We start from the raw sequence: 23,191 nt of genomic DNA, 5'->3' as shown, positions 1-23,191 counted from the left end.
TTTCCATGTGAATTACAATGAATTACAATATTATGAGAAATATAGTATACGATTTTGTTTTTTTTAGTGTAGGGGGGTTTCTTTAGATATGCTGCTCTAAATTATTAAATTCCTTTTAAGAATCTTATGTTACACTTAAAAGTATTGACTTAATTCAAACATTTTTAAATAATTGCTCACTATTGATTTATAATTGTTTCATTTTCATAATGATTGGCAAAATTTTATAAAAAAAACAAAAACAAAAAAAAACAAAAAGTTTTTGGATACATTTATGAAACTATAAAAGGTGTTTATTAAGGCTATTTTGTAAGAAATATTTGAAATCATTACCTTCTCCTCTTGCCTGATAACGGCACCATTTCAACATTAAGAACCACAAATATCCGTGCGACAGATCTCAAAAATCTTCTGGCAACTTGTTTAGCTTCTGCTTTCCTTCCGTCAATGCTGTCATTTTGGATTTCACGAATTAATGTGGTCAACAAGGCATCTAGCATCTGAAAGAATGTAAAATTGGTAAACTGTATAAAAAAAGTTAAAATCCAACTGCGTTAAAAATAATTCATTTTCAGTAAACAAAAGGAAATATAGGGATGATTTGTCAACCTTACAAGTTATCAATGATATACACTATACCAAAATATTTGGTAAGTTCTAGAAAGTCATATAGAACCAGGATGTAATTTATTTTTTCAGGTACCCTATTATTTGAGATTATCATTAACAGTCATTTTACATGCTGGCATATTTTGACAGCTCCAAATCTAACATATCCTTAAGCAGGTCTTTAGTTATCCTTGTTTAAAATCAATTCTTATCACTTCCTATGTTTTCCTTGTCGCCTGACTACTACCTCAATTGTTTTACAACTATTAACCCAGAAACTCAACCATTTTTTCAACATCAAAGTCTCCTGTTCTGCACACATCTTCCTATACAGTCCAGATTTAATCTTTCCCAGAGTTCAGGTCTGAACATGTCTAAGACTTGCATTATAAGAATAATACAATGGATGTATATCAATTCAATCCATGCAACATACGTCCTAAATAAAGAAAGGTAGACACATTTTCGATTAGCATGCTAAAGTTTAGCATACTGATTAAAGTGATTACTAAAGGGGTAATCTCTGGTCAAGTCAAAGATTGAAAAGGTTCATTGTCATTGGTCATCCAATGTCAGATAATGTAAAATCAAATTTAAAGGACAGCGAAAAATTTGAAAAGTTATGACAATTTTGAATATAATTTTGTTCTTCCATACAACAGGGATATATGAGAAAATGGTTTTCTAAAATGAAATCTAGATATTAATACTTTTTAAAAGATTTCCAAATTACATTTGAATTTCACTATAAACATAATTTATTATAGTTAAAAATATTTTTCATTTTAAACATCAAGATTTTCAAACCTTTTACCAGAATAAACAGTTAAGAAAAAAATAGTATATTTGTATTTGTGTCCTTAAACCAAACTAAAACACTTCTCATGCATTTTGGTCTTAAAATATTTCAAGATTAATGAACACAAGGTCAGATGTAAAGAAAAGGGTTAAATTTTAAAGTTATTAATAAAGTTTAATAATTAAAAATGTAAATCTATGCTTACATCAACTCCAGTGCATTTTAATAGCAAACTGTGAGTAAATTTGTCCAGTCTAGCAGTGCCTCCTTGGCTCTCTAAATACATTTGTTCTTCATACAGGACATCAGGACTGAAAGAAAATTTTATCTATTAGCAAGACAACAGGCTTATAAAAAATAAACAGTAAAAACCTATTTAAAAAAATAAAAAAATTAGAGATGATAATTTTTATTTCATTCATGTTGAAGAAACCATCTTAACATTTACACAAGTCTTAATTTTAGATTTATAAAATAAGAAATCAGAAAATTAAAACAGTACAAAAAAAAATTTGCAACTATCATTCCATATAGCCTGGCTTGATGGGAACACATCTTGCTATTAAAAAGGTTTAAAAAAAATCATTCACCTCAACTACAGCTGATTTTAAAAGGTTCATTTCGAAACGATTCTCCCAAAGAATTTTTCTATGGGATTGTATATTCTAACCACAATTATATGGTGAAGTTAGACATAAACAAATGTCCAGTCAGAAGTTTCTAATTGCACTAATTGAATCTTAACTACTGTACATGCGGGTAGGGGTTAGTTAGATTTGATCAAACAGCTATGGATTTCTAGCCAAAATCAAGATACTGGAAGAAAGGTTCTCTAGAGCCTTGGCTGTTCTCCAACTGACAAAAACAAACTTCCTGAAAGAGTTGACGATTTTATTCACTTGGTATTTATGGCGATTACTTTAGAAATGAACTAAAGGAAAACTTCAGTCCATGTTAAGCAGAGATGGAGAAATCAAAAACAAATTTTTTTTTAAAGGAATTTGTATTTTATTTTTTAACCAGTATTAAATACAAAATAACATTTTTTTCAGCAAATATTTAATTTTAAAGTATTAAAATAATCATAATTTAGCCATAATTGTTATTTTATTTTTAACTAGCATTTCAGCTCAGCATTGCCCGGGTATTTGGATGTGTGTGTTGAGCAAAAAAGGTGGTAGTAGGAAGGCAGGCTCAAACCCGTACCCCGAAGGAGGAAAAAAAACCCCGACGTCTTTTCTGTTACGACCAGCACCAAACCGGATGTGACATAGGTTTAAATTAAGGCTAGACAATCGAAAGGAGATGATGACTTTCAAAAATATCTGCGAAAAAAGCGACCCCCCCCCACCTTGTAGAAAAGTGCCCAGTTGAAGGTGAAGATGTTTTTAGCCAATTCTTCGATATTTGTCGCCTTCAAAACAGTACTAACCATGTAAAAATCCGTTGCCTCTGTTGAAAATTTTAGGCAGACATGCAAACATACATACATTTATATATTGGTACCTAAAAATTTTCGACCCAAACCGATTAAAAAATTTCAAATGTTTAGACCAGAAATTGTCTGAGTAATTTGGTAGAGACCGCAGAGGTCAAATTTTTTTTTTAACTTTGATCCCTATTATGACCCCTTAACATTTGTTTTGGTCTCAAATCAAGTTAAGTTAGATCCATGTCCAAGGAACCTATATCCATAATTGCAAATGTTTAGACCCAAAATTGGTAGAGGAGTTTGGTAGAGTTCTCAAAGGTCATATCATTGAACTTTGACCCCTTAACAGCCAAATTTCTGGACAAAAACGGGTTACAAAGATTTTCCCAAATCTCAGTACCCTGTATATCAAATTTCGAGTCTGTAGAGTTAAAATTAACAGAGTTATTGCGTAGGGAAATGTACACGGACACACAGACATGTTCACTTTTATAGATAGATTTATTAAGAAATAAAAATTGACTCACTACCGAGAGGAATGTTCTTTCCTTCCACAAAGTAGCATGGCTTTGACAGCAGTCCAATTCTCAAGAATTTTCTCCAAAGCTTGCCGACTGAATCGAGGTGGCTCCAAATCATGTTCAGGCATCTCAACATCAGCTGAAATAGAAATCCAAATTTAAAGTTAAACACCAATATTTCTGTACTTTGACAATGTCAATTAGAAAATTAATGTTAATTTATGAGAAAATTTTATTTTTATTTTTAAAAACAGTTGGATGAAAAAAAAAATGTTTGAGTGTTAAAAAAGAAATTTATAAGGAAATGTTCATATACTCCCCCCCACCTTTTTTTTTTTTACAAAAGGTAGTCACCACTTATCAAGGCCTGGAAGACACTCGGGGATAAGGGTTATTGTGTGTACAGTAATCAATGGGTTAGTATCGTAGTAATCGTTAGTATTGGAGATTTGATAAAGTGTCTTACTTAAGGGGGTAAGGGAGCGGTTCATCAGGAATTTATTTATGTTGTACTTGAAGACATCCAGGTTTCTTATATTAAGAGATCGAGAGTTAATTTTGTATGCCTGTCAGGTTTCTAACATATTGGTTAATGCTAAAAGAACAGTGTTAATCTACCTACCCTTAAATGCTTTAATTATTTGGTTTAACATCTGTTTTAAAAGCTAGCACAAGTTAGAATCAAACATTAAACTAAATAAGATTAATAAAATAATAAAAATCTGACATTTTAAAAACAAACCTCATTCCATGTCTCCCATGAAAAATAAAATCAAAATTGATCATTAAATCAGAATATAAACAAACTGCAGGGTTTTTCATGGTTTTTAGTTTATTTAATGCTACGGAAGAGTTATTTTAGCAGAGGTCTATGATGTTTCCAACTTGTTAACATTTTAAAATATTCAATATTGTTTATAAATGTTTTGTGGAGTAATTTGTTCTGTAGGTGTATGGGAAGATGCCTTTTTGAACTGATATGCGATTACAGAGGTCTTGCACACAATTATGCACTGCTGTCCTTGTGATTCCAGATTTGGCCAACAGGTGACACTACTTCCTGTTTCACTTTCTCCACCCACTTTCGTTATCTGTCTCTTTTCATTCAAACCGCCCATGTGAAAACATGTTTTTAACACATGCCTCAGCAAGGCGTTATCCTTACAAAAGGTAGGGATGAACATACCAACTCTCGTATATACCCACACGCATACACAAGGAACATTCAATATATACACGCAATGAACATTTTAACAATACACAATGAACTCATACGCACATTTTACTCCATGCATGATGTACAAACATGCTCTGTATTGCCCATAACTTCTGTATAAATAAATACTCCTTGTATATATGAAAATATATAATCTTATTTTAGTGTGCTTCCTTTTAAATGTCTTTTAATGTATTCGGTAAACTGCTTTTTATTCATGGTCTTTATTCTTGATAATTGTTTATTCCGATGTCATCCTCTATAATTAGCAACCTCCGACCTTCAACGTAACAACCTTTATGAAATATCGAACACTCTCTACAGATCAATAACCCCAATCATTAAAGTATAGATGGAACCTTGACAAACTATTACCAGATCAGAGTGGACCTTAGATTTATGAGAATTAAGGGGTGATTCCACATTCTCCAAAGTTACCAAATTGGGAACTCACAGCTGGATGCAGTTTTATCATACAATTGATAAGAGAGTATGAAAAAGCTGGACTTGCCGATAAGGTCAAGAAATAATGTCGGTAGAAAGGAGAAAAAAAAAAGGTAAAAATAATGGCAGAGAAAAATAAATTGTATGGTGGGTAGGAGTGAACAACTTGTTCAAGGATATTAGAAGCAGTTAAATGTTATGTCGAGGATTTAACTGTGATGAGACAGACAGGTACTGCAACATCAGATTAAATTGGAGTAATAGGAACTAAGAGGCAACTTCACACGCCAAAGCTTCTAAAATTGGGGAGGATCACTACCATCAAATGAATTTTAAAGCCACAAATTACAAAGTAAATGAGTGAAATAATGCACATATTAAGTGATTAATCAGGTGCATATGTGATTTAAAAAATTAGAATCTAGTTTGTTTTTTTCTCAGCGAGAATCAAGCATAAAAAAAAATTTGTGCTTCTGAATTATGTTTAAAAATCAGAGACCAATAAAGATAGCTTCTTACTGCTTTCAGTTTATTTTGTAATAACAAGTTTGAGTAATTCTTTTTCTCTAAATTGAAAGCAGATGTTCAAGTATGATTAAGAGGGTCAAGTAGTGAAAAAGGATATTTGTAACATGTCTACTCAATTTGTTATTTGTGATAAATAGAGACATTATCAAAAATGGCCGCATCTAAAAATGAACATAAATTCTTTCTTAAATATGTACTCACCAATTTCAGAAACTGGATTTTTGCGTGGGCCACCCATTCTGGTTCTAGCTGGTCGGCAGGCTCTTTGTTCAATAAGTTGACGCCCAACAGTTTGGACAAGAAATAATAGAATATTCTCACCTCTAGGCAGTGGAAAAATAAAAAATATTTATCTTTTCAATTAATTTGCATGGTAATGAATGGAATACTAATAATTTAAAAAAAAAAAAAGAAAAAGAAAAGAAAAAAGAATTAAATCTATAAATAACCGTAAAATTAAAAACAAATAAAAACAAACCTTGAAACCTGTGAATTTATAAGAACTTTTTAAAATAATTCTTTCATGTGGTAATAAAAACTTAACAATTTTAAAATGCTGCAATCCTAAGTATCTTCTGTTTTTATTTAACACCCATTGTTAATTTTTTTTTTTTTTTTTTAAACTCTTGAACGGAACATCAACCACTATTTTACCCGAAGCTGTCGGAGAGGGAGGAAGAATCAGAAGTTTATACTTTTCACAGTAGTAGGGGTAATTGAACAATCAGACTTAAACTCTGAAACTGTATCCATTAAATTTAGTACATTCTTAGGGAAGATAGAGGAAAGGCAAGAGACAAGAAAATTATACCTGCTGTTTGGATGTGTTACCAAATCTGTTTCAGACAGAAGTTTGTTTAGTAGCTCGAGTCGTGCGGCAGGATTACCAGCAATTAAAGCTTTACACTTGCATTTCTCCCAGCAATCACAGTATGCAGTTGGTGAAGTTCTTTTTAATCTAAAGAGGAAAGAGATAAAAACTGACAATTAGAATTTTTTTAAATTAGCATTAAACAGTTTAATTATAAATATGCATATTTGTCAGAAACTAATTGATGAGAAGCAATAATTGTAGCAAATGTAATGCTTATGTTGTATAAATAGTAAGAATTGTGAAGAATACTATGTAGACAGATATGGATTTTTCTAATCACTGATACTAACATTAGAGTAACTGATGGTGGATATACAAGGCAGATATGGTTTTGTTTGATAAAATACAAATTAATGAGAAAAATATTTTTGAATTCAAGTTGAAAATATTTAAAAATATGCACGCTTATTTTTAATGAAATAGTTTTAGAAATGAAGTATTTAATGTTAAATGAAAAAGTTTGAATAGTTTCAGGCTTTGCAATAGGTTTTTACATGAGGATTGATAATTTATATTATTTAGACTATTCTTATCACGGCAGTTATTGCTTTGGACAATGTAACTTCCAATTTTCTTCATGCGAGTGTATTTGAATTCTAGAACTTGTACACAGTTGCAAACCCTTTATTTTGTCTGCAGAGTTTAAGTCAGAAATTCTGTACAGGTTCTTGAATTGGAAAAGATTACACAACAGTGTGAGGCTACAACAGCTGAAACGTTATGAACAACCAGAAAGAGAATAGTGCTCCAAATAGTCCAAAATAGATTAAAAAAAATAATAGTATTGCACTTAAAAATCTAGCATTTTCTTGAGCAATCATGTCCATAAACTGTTGTATCATCACTAAATATTCTTTCACTATTGAGAACTTGAAAACAAAGTCGAAAAGCTTTAAGTTGCAATGCAACAAAGTTTATCTGAATTTTTGTCAGTAAGTATTTCTTATAAACCATGCTCATTTTACTTAATCTTCTCATACTGGATATAGAAAGCAGACATTTTTTTTACTAGTGTAAAAAAAAATTTTTTTAAATAAAAATAAATAAATTTAGTTATGTTTTGTTCAGTTCTTTTAATCAATTTTTATTTGTTTAGGATCAATTCCCTTTTCTTTTTATTACTTCTAATGGTTTGTTTTGATAAGCTTGAATTGTATAGAAACCTGTTGCCAAACTGCTATCCAGCCCTATCTTGCACACATGGACAATGCCCAACACTCAAGTTTGAGACATAATTTCCAGCAGTTGCATGTTTCAGTCCACAAGTGGCGATATTGACTTAAGTTTATTCCATTAATACAATCAATGCCATAGAGCACATCAGACAGAGAAAATTGCTGATCTAAGCCTACAGGTATGCATGAGAAAGTATGTTGCACGTTTCGGTTATAGTCGTAAACGTGGGGGGTGGGGTCAGTTGATAACGACCCGATCTGGGCGAATGGCACAAGTGAAATAGCAACAGACAGGAAGAGTTGAAAATCATTCATAAAACATCCAACTTTAAGCCGAAAAATGAATATAATACATTTCACCTATTTCTATATGGAGATGGATTCTCAAAATAGGAAGATACATATTTTTCTATTCACTGATGAGATCAGAGAAAATTATGCTGACTTCAACAAGTTAAAATAATTCGATATTTAATAATATTCAAACAATTTGTAAACTAATAAAAATTACTAAGTTCAAATAACCTGAAAAGAAAAATGCCAAAAGGGAAAATTTTCAAACAATTAACAATTTCTAATGGTGGATGCGCATTTACATTTCTAAAACATTACCATCAATAATTAGTATTTAAAAAAAAATAAATAAATAAATAACTTGCAATTTATTTCTACAAAATATTGGCGTCTTTCACTTCAAAATTATACTTCTTTCCTATTTTACCTTTCCAAGTAAGTTTTTTTTTGTTTTATTTAACTGAATCTAATACAAAGTATTGTAGGATGTAAGCGTAAGTTATCTTCATGCTTTACTGCTACATTTTGTAAATTTTGAAGACTGCCTTTTCTCTATTAATTATTATACTTTGATGTATTGTTTATTTCTATAATTATACAAACTTCTTCATATTTTAAGTAAACAGTATGAAACCAGTTGTACACAAAAATCTACAGATAAAAATTTCGAGATTACTGCATCTTTTTTTTTTTTTTACCCCCTCTAATTAATTACATATATACATTACTTATGAGTAACGTTCATTTTTATACAATGAAAATGATCTTTTCTACCTCCAATGTAGTCTATAAGCTCAATCAGAATACTTTGTATATTGTTTACAATGAAAATTTGAGGATTTATCAAACCCTTATAAATTCTTTTTTAATGAATGAAATCGTTTCCTGAAGAAACTTTTCTGGATAAGAAAAGTTTTTACCCCCCGCCCCCCTCCTCAAATTCCTTCACAAGACTCAAACTTTATGGAATCCCTAATTTTTATGGTTCTTTTGCAGTTTAAATCCTGTTTTCCTGTGAGCCTCGCTCGGCAAACGAAAACCGCCGGATTATACCAAGTGAGCAAAAAGATGTGAACAAGTCAACGGCAAAAAATTGGAAGAAAAAAAACAAAAAAAAAAAAAACAAAAGGAGAAAACAACAAAACCTAACCAATGGCTGGAGGTGGGGTAATGGCCAGTGTAGACACTGGACCTCCTTGTGCTATAGCACCTTTTTCCAGAGGCTCCATCTCTGGCTACCTATGATTTATAAGATTTATATATTTGTGGATATACACACAAAAACCTATGGCAAAAGTGCGATATCAAGTCAGATCACACACTCACCAACTGGAAAAACTTCTTGAGGGATATTTGCCAAGACTATTTCCTTTGGAATCCCCGTCATATCGGTACATGGTAGTTGACAAGTTCATCTTTAATAGACTGAAACAATGTCGGGAGAGTTGTGAAACTGCTTTTGCTCTTCAGAGGATATGACCCTGCTGAGAAGGAGGATTTTCTTGGCACAGTCCCAGACCGTAAATTGGAAACCCTCTTTCCAATAATTAAGAAATACATACTGCTGAGGACCACGACAGTCTCTGATTGCTGGAAAGCGTACTGCAAAGTAGGATCCGAAGGTTACAAACATCTTACAGTTAACCACAGCTTTAATTTTGTGGACCCTTCGACTTAGGGGTATTACAAATCATGTGGAGAAGCAACCACAATATGCTTGACAGTTATTGGAGTGAATTTATGTGGAGACAAGAATTCGGAATAATCCTTTTTTCTATCATAAATCATATCGCAGAAAGCTATCCAGTTCAGGAACTTCCTTCTACATTCTCTAACAACCTTTCTCAGCCTACTTTGCCATCGTCGGCTCCTTTCCTTCAATCGGCAGAAAATACTACCTCTAAGAAAATAGCCTATCTCCAGGAAACAGCAAGTTGGCCCTCAAAATGTAAGCCTAAGCCACAATAAATGAAAAATACTAACCACCAAACTATTTCTAGAAAAAACCTTTTTGCAGAAAAACACATTAAAAAAATAAATTCAAGAATAAAATTTGCTGTTGTCGACTGCTCCAAACTTGCTTGGATATTAAAAAATTGTTATAAAATATCAAAAAAATAAGTACACTTTTTTCCTTGAAAAATGTTTAATGAAAAATATATAATCGACAAAAAATACTTTTTTTCATTAATTCAAAGAAAAAAATAACTTTCCATACACAAAAAACAAAATATATTTGTTCACTAATTCCAAGAAACAAAACTGGTTACGAAAAAAAAAAAAAAAGAAAATGCAGTTGCCATTAAAAAATAAATAAAACAGTAAAATTTATGAAATTATTATAGTAGGTTGTTTTATTTATTTTCTTTGTTTTTGTATTAACTTCCATTCACTCGGTATAGTCCACCAAGCACTGGAAGAACTAGAGTTAAGCTGCAGAAGTACCATTTTTATTAAGTCAGCTGAACTCTGCTGAATTCACTTGGTCCAATTAGAATTCAAGAAAAAGTTAATCCATTACTTTATGTAATTGATAGCAATATAAACTATATAAGAATTTTGTATTCCATCCCTACTAAAGTGGAGAGAAAAAAAAAATTGCATTCTGCTTTAGTATCACCTGAGAGGGTTTTAGTAAATAAAAATGAAAACAGTTACTGTACTGTAGACCCTGAGTGTGGCAGCAGGACTGCACCAGTCTACAAGTCCAAAGAAACCCAGGCTTGGCTTCAGAAGGTGTGCTACACTCTTCTCTTACTGCACCCCACTCTTCCCCCAACCTGAACCCACTGAACTACTTTGTTTGGTCATACGTCGAGAACATCATCAACATGACCTCCCACAACACCAAAGCCAGCCTGATCGCCACTATCTGCTGAGCTCCCACCAGTGCTTGTGGAAAAGGCATGCTCCCAGTTCCGGACTTGTATAGAGGCAATAATTGAGGCTAAAGGCAGCTAGATTGAATAGATGTCAACTCTACTACATAATCAAGTTACCTGAATTGATTTTTTTCAATAAAAATTATAATAAAGCTGTAGTGTTCTTTTCTTTAGGGCGACACTTCTCATTCCACCCTGTAATATTCATTCATTTAGGTTTACTATTAGTGAACAGGGCGGTTTTACAATCTTTTAGAAAAACATTTAGTAATGACATCGGAAGACCACCTGCATTGGGGTGACAACTATTATGATAAAAGATGAGGCAAGGTGTGTAGGGAGATTTATTTTTTTTTTGTTATAAATATTAGGCATGTTCAAAAAATATCAAAACAAGATGCATAAACAAAAAGGTATTTGCTTGTATATCTATACTTCTATAAATTTAGGTTTTTGTATATGGATATTCATATTAAAAACACCTTTTTCTATTTATTTAAAAAGAAAATACAACTTTCTAATATAAGGGTTGTGGAATTGCATTCACTTGCAACAAAACTAGCTAATTTGCATATTCTTTTAAACATTCATTTTTGATTCCCTCTTAGTTTTTTTCGGTTTTCTAATGGGATAATCATCTTTAGTTAACTATTGTGTAATTATATTAATGCAGATATTCTACATGATTGATACTAGCGTAATATTTGCTTAAAAAGTTTACAGTAAACACAAAACTCTTTCCATATATTATGTATATGTATATATTTTTGTTAAAAAAATTTTGCCTACCAAACTCTTAGTTTTTGGTCTACAGACATGAAACTTCATTTATAAGGTATTTGAATCTATGCAAAACTTCATATTTGGGTTTTAGCCTGAGAAAATCGGTATGAAAGTGAAAATTTATTTTAAAAAAAAAAAAGAAAAAAAAAAAAATTTGTCAGGTGAAGGTTGAATGCTGATATTATGAATAACAAAGTAGGTATTAATTCATGTTTTAATTTTTAGCCTTGCAGCAAACATGTCTTCATAGCTAAGTCATTAACAGCAAAGGAAGAAATAAATCGTAAGCTAAACGTTTTAGTTTGGATTCTGGCACACAAGTCTTTTTTTTTTTTTCTTTTAACTTTTTAAATCATTACTATATATTGGGTCCAATATAATAAATATGAAATCTGCATTAATCAAAATATATTTAAGCATATTTTTGACCAGGCAATACCGGGTGCCCTGCTAGTGTGTATATATATATATATATCTTTAGAATAAGGTTTTGTGAATATTATATTTAAGCGTTATATGAGCAAATATGTTTGCAAATGAAAAATATGTAATATTTGAAAAAAAAAAAAAATGTACCAATTTTAAAAGACAATACATTATAAAGTTCTTAATATTGCCAATACTATTTTTAATACAATGCATACAAAATAAAATTAAACTAAAAACATTCTTCCTGAAGTATCATTACTAGCAAAATCGGAATCATTTTTTCCCCATTAAGCTTTCTAAATGTTAAATGTTTCATTATTGGTATTACATATTTTTTAAATAATAATCATGCAATGCCAAGTAGCTCCACTAGTTAAATGTAAACCACTCACTTGCAATCGTGTCCTTTATGACAAACCCTGGCACATTCGGTACAGCAGCAAAGAGAACCGACTAATCCACAAGTACGACATTCAAAAATATCCTGTTTTGAAATGTGATTGAGGAGAGAAAGAAAAAATAGTTAAAAATTTCAATGAATGAGAAAGCAAATTTCAACTTTGAGAAAAAAACAAGATGGGGGAGAGAGAGATATAGAAAAGTAAAAAGAAAATGCAAATGCACACCTGGTTAATGTGTTCTGCTCCTGTCCAGGTGAAACTGCAGGTATCATTGCAGCAGAGGACATGTAGAGGAGAATTATCCAAACTAGAACCGGTTGGGTAGAGCATACTCATCAAGATACTTTTGTCCACTTCTTTATCCTTTAAAGCTACTTTCTTGGCAATGTCGAGGAGTAAGAGGGCAGCAGAATAGGCCCGACCACATACAGCCTGCATAAATGGTGTACAGCCTTCAGCATTTCTGCAAATAAAACGTTAAAAAAATTTTTTTAATTTAGTTTTCTTTTTATGTTTATACTTTTTTTTATGGGGAAGATAAAGAAAAAATCAAACAATCATCAGTAAAAATGGTGATTAATGAACAATCATATTTACTATGGTAAACCATTCTGAATTTAGCCATTTTACAATTCGTTCAAAAAGATCAAACAATGTGGTCTTGTCAACTAAATCAGTATAAATTTCAATACATTTCAAAAAGCGACATTCAGTTTACAAATTTAAATATTTAGCTGATAATTATTTTTACAGTAAGATGGAATGTTTTTTTCTAAAAAGATTTAAATTGTTAAAATTTTCAATAAAGATATTTTATTTAAAGAATACTTTACTGATAATGACAGTTATTTTTATATAAGAAATCATGTCTTCATAATAGTATTGACTTTAAAAAATATTTCAAAATGAATATTATTTAACAGTAAATTATACAGATTGACATGAAATTTCTATGATGTTCAAATTAAAGTTTAGTTCAACTTTAAATTATGGTCATCAAAGAAAATTTATGCAACACTTAGTGGTACCATTAAACCACATTTAATTGTTTGTTTGTTCAGTTTATTGGCCTATCAACAGCTGCATGGTCATTTAAGGCCAAATAAGTTCATTTTTTTTTTCTTTGGATGTCTTAGTAAGGTAGGTGTTCTTTATTTTCCAGTATGTCAAGGTAAGATTGGAGGAAGGTTTGTAAGAGATTTGGGTTGAAAAGTTTTTTTTTTTTTTTTTTTTTTTTGTTTTGGTAGATTTATACTTTGGAGGAGAGGTTTACCTCTTTCAAGTAATTTAGAATTGTTTTTTCATTTATTTTTTCAAAGAGATCTTTAATGTTGTTAATGCTGTAGTGTTTTTGGCGTAGGGGAGCTAGGTCAATGCAGTTAATTAAAAAATGTTTAACAGTGTAGTTTTCTTGGCAAGGTAAGCATTCAGGTGGATTTTCTCCTTTTAATAAGAATGAGTGGGTGATATTTGTATGCCCTGTTCTTAATCTTGTAATGATCACTTCTCTTCGGTTTAGTTTAGATTTGGGATTCCATTCTCCAAGTGTAGGTTTGATTTCTTGTAGCTTGTTTTTTGTATAAGTGTTCCATTGTTGTTGCCATTTTGTTTTGATATACAGGTTTATGGTTGGTTTAAAGTCAGTGTAGGGGATTTTTATGTTGGAGATTTCCAAGTTTAGTGACTCTTTAGCAGCTAGGTCAGCTTTTGTATTCCCTAGGATGCCAATATGGCTTGGGATCCAGCATAGGATGATTTGTTTTTGAGTATGGAGAAAATCGAGTTTGTTTAATAGATTAGTTATTAGCGGATTGCAAATGTTCTTTTCTTTTAATGAAGTTAGAACTGATAAAGAGTCCGAAAATATTATAAACTTGTTTGCTTGATCAGCACTTATAATATTAAGGGCCAGGTTTATTGCTGAGGCTTCAGCACTAAAGATGGAAGACCTATCAGGTAGGCGTTTTTGAATTTTTCTTTGCCGATAAATAGCAGAGCTTCCGACTTTTTCTTTGGTTTTAGCTCCGTCAGTATAAATGTGTTCATAGTCCGGATAGTCATGAAGAATGTCATGTATTTTTTCCATATAGATGGGTTTGATTGTGTTCGATTTGGGGTGTTTAGAGAGATCTAATAGTATAGGAGAGTGTTTTAGATGTTCAGGTGGGTTTACAGCAGTTTTGGAAAGCCAGGGTGGATGTTTGAGTGTAGAAGCTTTGTGGATTTGCGAGATGTTAATTTTGGCTTCGTCTTTTATTTCTTTCATACGGAGACCATAAGACTTGATTGCTTTTTCCTTTTTTTGGAATAGGATTTGGTGTTTGGGGTGAAAGACACTCTGGTATATAGGGCTCGAAGTGTTAGATGCAAGTTTTGTATAGTATTGTAGGGCTAATTTTGTCCGTCTCATTTCACGTGTAGGTTCATTCGCTTCTGCATAAAGACTCTCGACTGGTGTAGTGGGAAATGCTCCAAGTGCTAGTCGGAGTCCTTGGTGGTGAATTGTGTTCAGTTCTTTAATGTAGGATTTTCTTGTTGCACCGTAGATAAAGCAGCCATAGTCCAACTTTGATCTTATCAGTGTTTGATAGAGTTTTAGAATTGTTTTGCAATCAGCTCCCCAGTTTTTATGAGCTATGGTTCTCACAAGTTGCATTCTTTGGTTGCATTTTTTCCTTAAGTATTTAATGTGGGGTATGAAGGTGAGTTTTTTGTCAAAGGTGATTCCAAGATACTTGTATTGATCCGTAACTGTTAGTCTATTATTGTTAATTTTTAGCTCGGGGTCAGGATGCATTTTTCTATGTTGGCAGAAGTGAACACATTTTGTTTTTGTTTGAGAAAAGCTGAAGCCATTTTTGGTAGCCCAGCTAGTAATTTTGTTGATGCATAATTGTAGGTGTCGTTCAATAGTGTTCATATGTTTGGCCTTAAAACTAATCATGAGATCATCAACATAGATGGCATAGTTTGTTCCGAAGTTTATGTTATTAACTATATTGTTTATTTTCACATTAAAGAGTGTAACTGAAAGAATTCCACCTTGGGGAACTCCCAATTCTTGTTTTTGAGACTTTGATAAGATGTTTCCGAGTCTTACTTGGAAGGTTCTGTCACTCAGATAGTTTTTGATGAATGTTGGCATTCTGCCTCTTAGACCTAGTTCATTCAGGTCTTTTAATATTCCATACTTCCAAGTGGTATCAAAAGCTTTTTCTATGTCAAAGAAAACTGTTACCACATGTTCTTTGAGGATGAAAGCTTCTCTAATATAGGTTTCCAAATTTATGATATGGTCAATAGGGCTTCTGCCCTTTTGGAAGCCTGCTTGGCGTTCAGAGATTAGGTGATTTCTTTCTAGATACCAGGATAGTCTTCTATTGATCATTCGCTCGAGGGTTTTGCAGATGCAACTAGTAAGTGCAATGGGACGGTAGTTTATTGGATCTGAGGGGTCTTTTGAAGGTTTAGGTATGGGAATTATAATGGCATGTCTTCAAGTGTCGGGGAATTTTTCATTGATCCAGATATCATTGAAAATTTTGAGGAGGTATTCTTTTGATTTCATTGGCAATTCTTTTAGGAAGACATAGGGGATTTCATCTGGTCCGGCTGTTGAATTATGGATGTTTTTGAGAGATTCTTCTAATTCCTACATAGTAAGGATTTGATTGTAGTATTCAGTGTTGTCTGAATGGAAGCGGATTTGTTGTTGTTCTGCTTGGTTTTTGATGACTTGGAATTCTTTGTTCCTATTAGTTGGTGAGGAGTTTTTGGCAAAGTTTTCTGCTAAGATTTCAGCTATTTTTTCTTTGTTAGTGATTTTGACATTGTGATGGATGAGATGTTTATTAGCTTGTTTAGTGTATTTCCCAGTAATTTTGTTTATCATGTTCCATATTTCCTTAGGTTTGGTGTTTGAATTTAGTTGGCTAACATAAGTTTGCCCTGTTGATTGCTTAGCTTGCTTAATGGTTCTGCGAGCTTTGGCTCGGTTTATTTTGTAATTTTCTAAGTTTTCTTTAGTTGGTTGGCTATTAAATTTTCTGAGTGCTGTTCGTCTGGCTCTGAGCGCTTCTTTGCAATCTTTGTTATACCAAGGCTTGTTATATCTTGTTGATGGGGAGCTTTTAGGAATAGTTTTCTCAGCTATAATATTTAGAGTATTGGTGAAGTGGGTAATGTCATCATCTTTTGTTAAATTAGCTTCTTGCACTAGGTCTGTGTGGCACCTTTTTTTGAAATCTTCCCAGTTGGCCTTATGCAAGTTCCATCGGGGTGTTTTAGTGTCATTCTCTGGTTCTTGACCTTCTAGGATGATCGGGAAGTGATCACTCCCACAGGTCTCATGATGTACATTCCATTTATATTCTGGGAAAATACTGGGTTCTGATATGGTGAGGTCAATAGCCGAGAGTGTTCCAGAGCTAGGGTGAAGATAGGTGTTGGTTCCGTTGTTAAACAAACATAGTTGGTTTTCATCTAGAAAATTTTCGATAATTTTACCTCTTCTGCTTGTTTGTTTGTTTCCCCATAGTTCATTGTGGCTATTAAAGTCACCCATGAGGATAAAAGGTTTAGGGAGTTGTTGGATCAATAAGTTCAAGTCTGTTTTATTTATGTTTTCATTAGGTGGCAGGTATAGGGAGCAAATTGTTAGCGGTTTTCTTAGACTGATGGTTACTGCAACGGCTTGTAGTGTTGTATTCAGTTTGATTTCGCTTTGAATTATATTATTATTAATTAGAATGGACACTCCTCCGGAGGCTCTATTTCCTTGTTCGTGTATATAATCATAGGTTGTATATCATTTGATATGTAGTGTGTTCTGAATTTTCTTATAAGTTTCTTGTAGGCATATGACTGCTGGGTGAAAAGAGGCAATGAGAAGGTTCAATTCGTCGAAATTTGCCTTTTCACCTCTAATGTTCCATTGAAGGAATACTGGTTTATAGGTCATTGGTGGTAAGGTAATGATCCTCTGTGCTGTGTTTTTTTTTTTTTTTTTTTTTTTTTTTTTAGTTGATTATGGGTTTTAGTATTGGTGTTGATATAAGGTATGGATTTAGTGCAAGTTGTGGAGGGTTTTCAATTAGCTTTGTTTTTTTCTTCTGTTTTTGGCTTGTCTTCTGTTTGGTCTTTTGTTTCGGGTTTTTTGTTTGGGGATCTGGAACTAGAATTAGCATGGGACCTTATGTCCGTTTTGTTTTGGTTTTTCTTTTGTTTTGACGTTGATCGATGGGAGATTTCTTGATTTAAGGTTTCTGTTTGTTGGTTTGGGTATTCTGTTTCCATTTCATCTTCAGGTTCAGTTTGATTTTTAGGGATTGGGGTTCTAGTTCTGGAGTTTGAACGGGACCTTATAACTGTTTTGTTTAGGTTTTTCTTTTGTTTTGGTGGTGTTCGATAGGAAATTTCTTGTTTTGGGGTTTCTGTTTGATATTCAGTCTCCATTTCATCAGTTTCTATTAAATTTTTGGTGAGGATTTCTATTTTTTGTTTTGCTGGTTTATTATTTGGTTTTAAGAAAGTTAGTTCTTGGGGATATTGGCTTTTAAGAGGGGAGGTTTGGGTTTGGGAGGAGATAAATACTTTATTGGGTTCTTTCCTAGTTTCTAGTTTTAATTTTTCTAGTTTTTGAAAGTGTTGTATTTTTAGTTTTTTTTGGAAGTTAAGCAATTCGTTTGGTTCTAGATGTACCAGTTTTTCAATAAGTTCATTATATTTATCAGGCTGGTTGGTGGGATTTGTTTTTTCTGTTATTTTCGCATATGTTTTATTTCTAATGACTCCTTCCACTATTGTCTTCGCTTCTAAGTAAGAAATGTTTCGTTTATGCTTTGTGGCTAAGATTTCTTTTTCAGTTTTCCATTGTTCACAGCTTTTTGAGTAGGCAGGGTGCTCCCCTTGGCAGTTTATACATTTGGACTCGTGACATTCTTGTTCATTGTGACTTATTTCTTTAGAGCCACATTTAGCGCACGTGGGATGACCTCTGCAGGCATCTCTATGGTGACCGAATTTTTGACAGTTGAAACATCTCAGAGGATCTGGGATGTATATTTCAACTGGTTCCATGGTGTAACCAATTTTAATTTTAGGTGGAATTTTTGGAGTGTTAAATGTAATAATGTAAGTATGGGTTGGTATTTTTTCTGAGTTTTTCTTTATATAGATTCTTTTAGAGTCAATGACTCCTTGTTTGCTCAGTTCGTTTTGGATTTCTTCTGGTGAAGCCAGAGATAGTTCCCGGCTACGGATAACTCCTTTGGATTGATTTAGTTTATTGTGTGGGGTAACTTTAATGTTAATATTATGGAAAGTTTTCATATTTTCTAAATTTAGGCTTTGGCTTTTTGTCTCAATTTCTATTAATAGGTTACCATCTTTAGTTTTTTTTACCATTTTAGGATTTATTTTCCTTGTTAACACCTTTTCAATGAGAAAAGGGGATAATTTTGACATTGGCGTTTCGTCCAAAGATTCTAATACATAGTATTTAGGAAAATCCGTATTTTCCTCATTATCTGAGTCTGATAAGGCGCGTTTGGGTTTTTGTTTTTGTTTTGACATAGATATGGATAAAAGTTTCTTTGCCTGTGTTCCCCACCCACCTCGGAGCTCAATATTGGGACTTGTCAAGGGGGAAACCCATTCGCCTTGACAGAGTCAGGGCTACACAGGCAGTATACTCAGTCAAGTAAGAAATACCGAGCATCTGTCGTTACTCAATTTTTCACTACTCAAATCTAGAGTGAACAAAATTTTGTGATTGCAGCCATGTCGGGATTGGATTCTACACTTGCTGATTGACCCTTGGCCAGCGCTTTCGAACGTCTACTTTAGGGGTGAGGTTTATCAGTTTCTATGGTTTTGTTTAAGAGGATTTCTTTTGCTAATTTTAAATTTCTCAGTTTAGTCTGAACCATTGATAGTAGACGTAGGGCTGGACCTGACCAGCCTATTGATCGGATCGGGCCCCTCCGACCGCCCGTCTAACCGAGGTAAGGGCCAAAGAGATGTGTTAGGAAGAGGAGGTTCATGAACTCGTCCTCCAGGACCTTCAATCACCAGGATTCCGTTCCAAGGTGTCACGGGTCGCCACCCACGGCCAACAGGTGGCCCCATTGAGGGACTTTTACCCTCTGCAGGGGGGCAGTCAGTGTATTCTAATGCCCCACTGACAGGGCCAAACCACATTTAAAGACTCTTCTACACCATGACTAATTATAAAAAGGTAATTATAAATCCAATATAGACACTGTAGTAAATGGAGTTAGTGTTTTATGAATGCTATTTTTTTTTTTTATACATTTTAATTATAAAATATATACTAAAATATTCCTCAGTTTTGAGATGGAATTATGTGTAAAAAAAAAAAAAAAAAAAAAAGCTTTTAATTAGCTGCAATTAACTTATGTAACCCTTTTATTTTTTATCACTTAATGTTATTTGATCCCTAATGTTATTTTATACAGCGTCTATCACTCTTGCTCCCATTACTTTTTATTAACCGTTGAAGGTAATCTATATATATAAAAGCGAAAATGTGTGTTTGTTTGTATGTACGTATGTGTGTTTGTAGGTCTCGCAAAAACTTTCCACATGGGTCACGGATTTTCGCCAGATCGGTATCATTTTAAACTTCCAACCTTCACCTGACAAATATCGAAAAATTGGCCAAAAACATTAACTCCTTCACCCTGAAATCAGTAGTTTTTTTAAGGGGGGGGGGGGAGGGTCCAGCAAAAACCGTCCTCTCATGACGAGTTCGCTTCTACACATGCATCATACAACGTCATAACCTGATTTACTTTAAATATTTGAAAAAGCGACAATTTCGTGGACGTTGTCTTAGCTCAGTTGTTTAGAGCGCGGCCTCATTATCTAAAGGTTTTGGGTCTGAATCGTGGTGTCAGAGGTATTTTTTTTTTCTATTTTTTTAAATTTTAATATTGAAACAGGGTTATTTAAGCCATTTTTCACATGTTTTATTTTTGGGATTTCTGTTTTGTTTTTACTTCGCTTATTCTTAAGTTTTCATTAACACCCCTACCCCACAACACACACCCAAAAACACCCGGGCAACGCCGGATAACCCCCGCTAGTCTATATATATAAAAGCGAAAATGTATGTGTGTGTATATATATATATATATATATATATATATATATATATATATATATATATGTATGTTCATTTTTTGTGTATGTCTGTAAAAGGTTTTTTTTCGCTGGACTTCTCGGTCAGCTCATTCTGTCTTAAAACTTTTTATATCACGTCTAAATCATAATATCTACCAATTAACAATGGGGGTCGCCTGTCTATTTAATTTGCTTGACTTTGAAAAGATAAATACTCAACATTTTTCGATCGCCGCATGTGCATTAAGCTTTTTCGTGTAATAAAAGCGAAACTAATTCTGGCGGCATTTTTTTGGAAACATCCAAAAGCAATCAGCTTTGATCAATGTGGAGTTTCTCCTTATATCAGACAATTGCTATTCAATTTGAACAATCCTCTTTTTATGGGGAGCTGATTTTCCCCTCACAACATCTTCAGGAAACAAAAAAAACAATCCTGCCCTGCAGTCAAAGTTGACCTCATTAAGTACGGGTACCTGCCAAGTTTTAATCTATAAATATAAAAGCGAAAATGTATGTATGTATGTATGTATGTTCGCTTTTCCTTGATGTCCACGAAAGGCTTCTTTCAAACAAGCGCTTGCTCGCTTCACAACTTTTTATATCATCTATAAATTGTAATATCTACGAATTATCCACGGAGCTCGCCTCTCTATTTAATTTTATTGACTTTCAAACCTTAATTATTCCACATTTCCCCCGCATCGGCACGCGTTACATTCGGTTTTCGGTATAAAAAAAAGCGAACCTCGACTCTAATCACAGGCCCAGAGCCAGTTTGTTCAATGTCGACTTCGTCATATCAGACTGTAGCTTTCATTTCGAGACGAGGGAGCGGCTTTTTAAAAACAAACAAACCTATTTATTCAAAACTGTCCCGCACAAAATAACTGCTGAATACCTATCGCCATCACCCTTCGCTAGTTTATATATATATATATATATATAAAAGCGAAAATGTATGTATGTTTGTGTGTATATTTGGATGTCTGCTAAAAGCTTTCAACAGACGCGACGAAAATTCACAAACTCGGTATCACATCGAAGCTCCATCCTTTGCTCAAAAAATATCAAAAAATTGGCCAAAAACGTTAACTTTTTCACTCCGAAATCGACAATTTTCGACATGGGGTCAACAAAAACGGTCCTCTCGTGACAATGACCAATTCTACGCATGCGTCAGATGACGTCATGACCCGATTTACTTTAAATAGTTGAAAAACCGAACAAACTTCATATACGTCACTTCAGCTCAGTTGGTTAAGGCCTTGGTTCATTATCTAAACGCTTTGGGTTCGAATCGTGGTGCGAGAGGTTTTTTTCTTCGATTTTTTAAATTTAAATATTGAATCAGTGTTATTCAAGCCATTTTTCACGTAACGTTCGTTTTTCTGGGTTTTTTTTACTTTGCTTATTCTTAGCAACACCCAAAAACACCCGGGTACCCACCGATTTTTTTAATTTTAATATCGAAACAGGCTTATTTAAGCCATTTTTCACGTGTTCATTTTTCTGTTTTCATCATTCGTTTGCCTTATGTTAGTTTTTTTTTTGTGTTTTTTTCCCCGCTTAAGTGTTAACATGGTTTTCTTTTTTTACTTCGCTTATAACAAACAAACCTACGTCGTCGTCATCGTAACGCTCGATGACTTCCGGCCACACACCTGTCAATTTGATTCTTAAATAAATTCAAACATCTTTCACTAACTCATTCTGGCTGGCCGATTTTATTTTCCAACTTCGCCTCAGGGCTTCGGGTTCGACCCCCCCCCCGGTTCTTTTTTATTTAACACCACACACACGTACAAACACCCGGGCAACACCGGGTACCCCCACTAGTACTTAAATAAATTCAAACATGCTTCTGTTTCGTGGTTGCCCAGTGATTAACATCGCACGTTTTTTTTCACTTTAATTTCCAACTTCAACTCAAGGGTTCAGGTTCGATCCTTCATACTTACCTACCAAAACTTTTTTTCTTATTTTACCCCCCCCCCACACACACACACGCGGGTGTTTTGATTTACCCAAAACCACACACCTCCAAACACCCGGGTAACGCCGGGTACCCCCCGCTAGTAAAACTAGCAAATTGGATCAGAATAATCAATAAATAAAAGAAAATACCACAAGTAGTAATTGGAGAGGAAAAGGGGGAATATGCCAAGTAGAAAGAGACAAATTTTGGATTTTGTCTTTATTTTACAAAATTTAATAGATTTTGCAAACTTCACTTTTTAATTGATTTTGAATAATATAGACATTTTATAAATCAACAGTTACATTTTTTTCTATTCTTCATTTAGTGCATGTAATAGTTTCAGAAGCTTTTTTTAATTGGATACTCACAGGAGGGACTACATAAAAGTTGACAACATTCACTGACGCACTAATTCTAACAAAAGTTGAACCAAGTACATGTCAGTAATAAAGACACCATTCCCATTTCTCACGGATAAACACGATTGCTTGGTTGGTTTGTTTTACACAATATCAACCCCCGTCCTGAATTATTTAATGCTGAAAAGTTTTAGCATAATGGATGTTAAATGTTACAGGGGAATCTTTTAAGTATACCTTGTTATCTAGCTTTGTTGCTTTTAAAAATCTAAAAATTTTAGATGGGTCAACCTTGAAGATTCTCAAGTTATTTTCTTGG

General features: G+C 33.2%; 1 protein-coding gene across 8 annotated transcripts in view; it reads right to left on the bottom strand.

Moving 5' to 3' along the window:
- The window catches only part of LOC145294035 (E3 ubiquitin-protein ligase UBR5-like), a 177,599-nt gene that overhangs the window by 64,127 nt on the left and 90,281 nt on the right, over positions 1–23,191 (bottom strand). For 6 of the 8 annotated variants that reach the window (XM_080141018.1, XM_080141022.1, XM_080141016.1 and 3 more), the window contains 7 exons: positions 12,613–12,850; positions 12,379–12,470; positions 6,361–6,507; positions 5,751–5,872; positions 3,368–3,500; positions 1,614–1,719; positions 334–500 (listed from right to left, as the gene is read on the bottom strand). In XM_080141018.1, coding sequence (XP_079997144.1) covers positions 334–500; positions 1,614–1,719; positions 3,368–3,500; positions 5,751–5,872; positions 6,361–6,507; positions 12,379–12,470; positions 12,613–12,850 — 1,005 coding nt within the window. The remainder of the gene's footprint in view (positions 1–333; positions 501–1,613; positions 1,720–3,367; positions 3,501–5,750; positions 5,873–6,360; positions 6,508–12,378; positions 12,471–12,612; positions 12,851–23,191) is intronic. The other 2 variants (XM_080141023.1, XM_080141017.1) reach the window with 1 other exon arrangement.

Source organism: Euprymna scolopes, chromosome 15, assembly GCF_053919585.1.
Source record: "Euprymna scolopes isolate OS-2025 chromosome 15, ASM5391958v1, whole genome shotgun sequence".
In the NCBI taxonomy this organism is placed as follows: Eukaryota; Metazoa; Mollusca; class Cephalopoda; order Sepiida; family Sepiolidae; genus Euprymna; species Euprymna scolopes.
The sequence above is the reverse complement of the archived record's forward strand: the minus strand, read 5'-3'. Positions and strand labels throughout refer to the sequence as shown.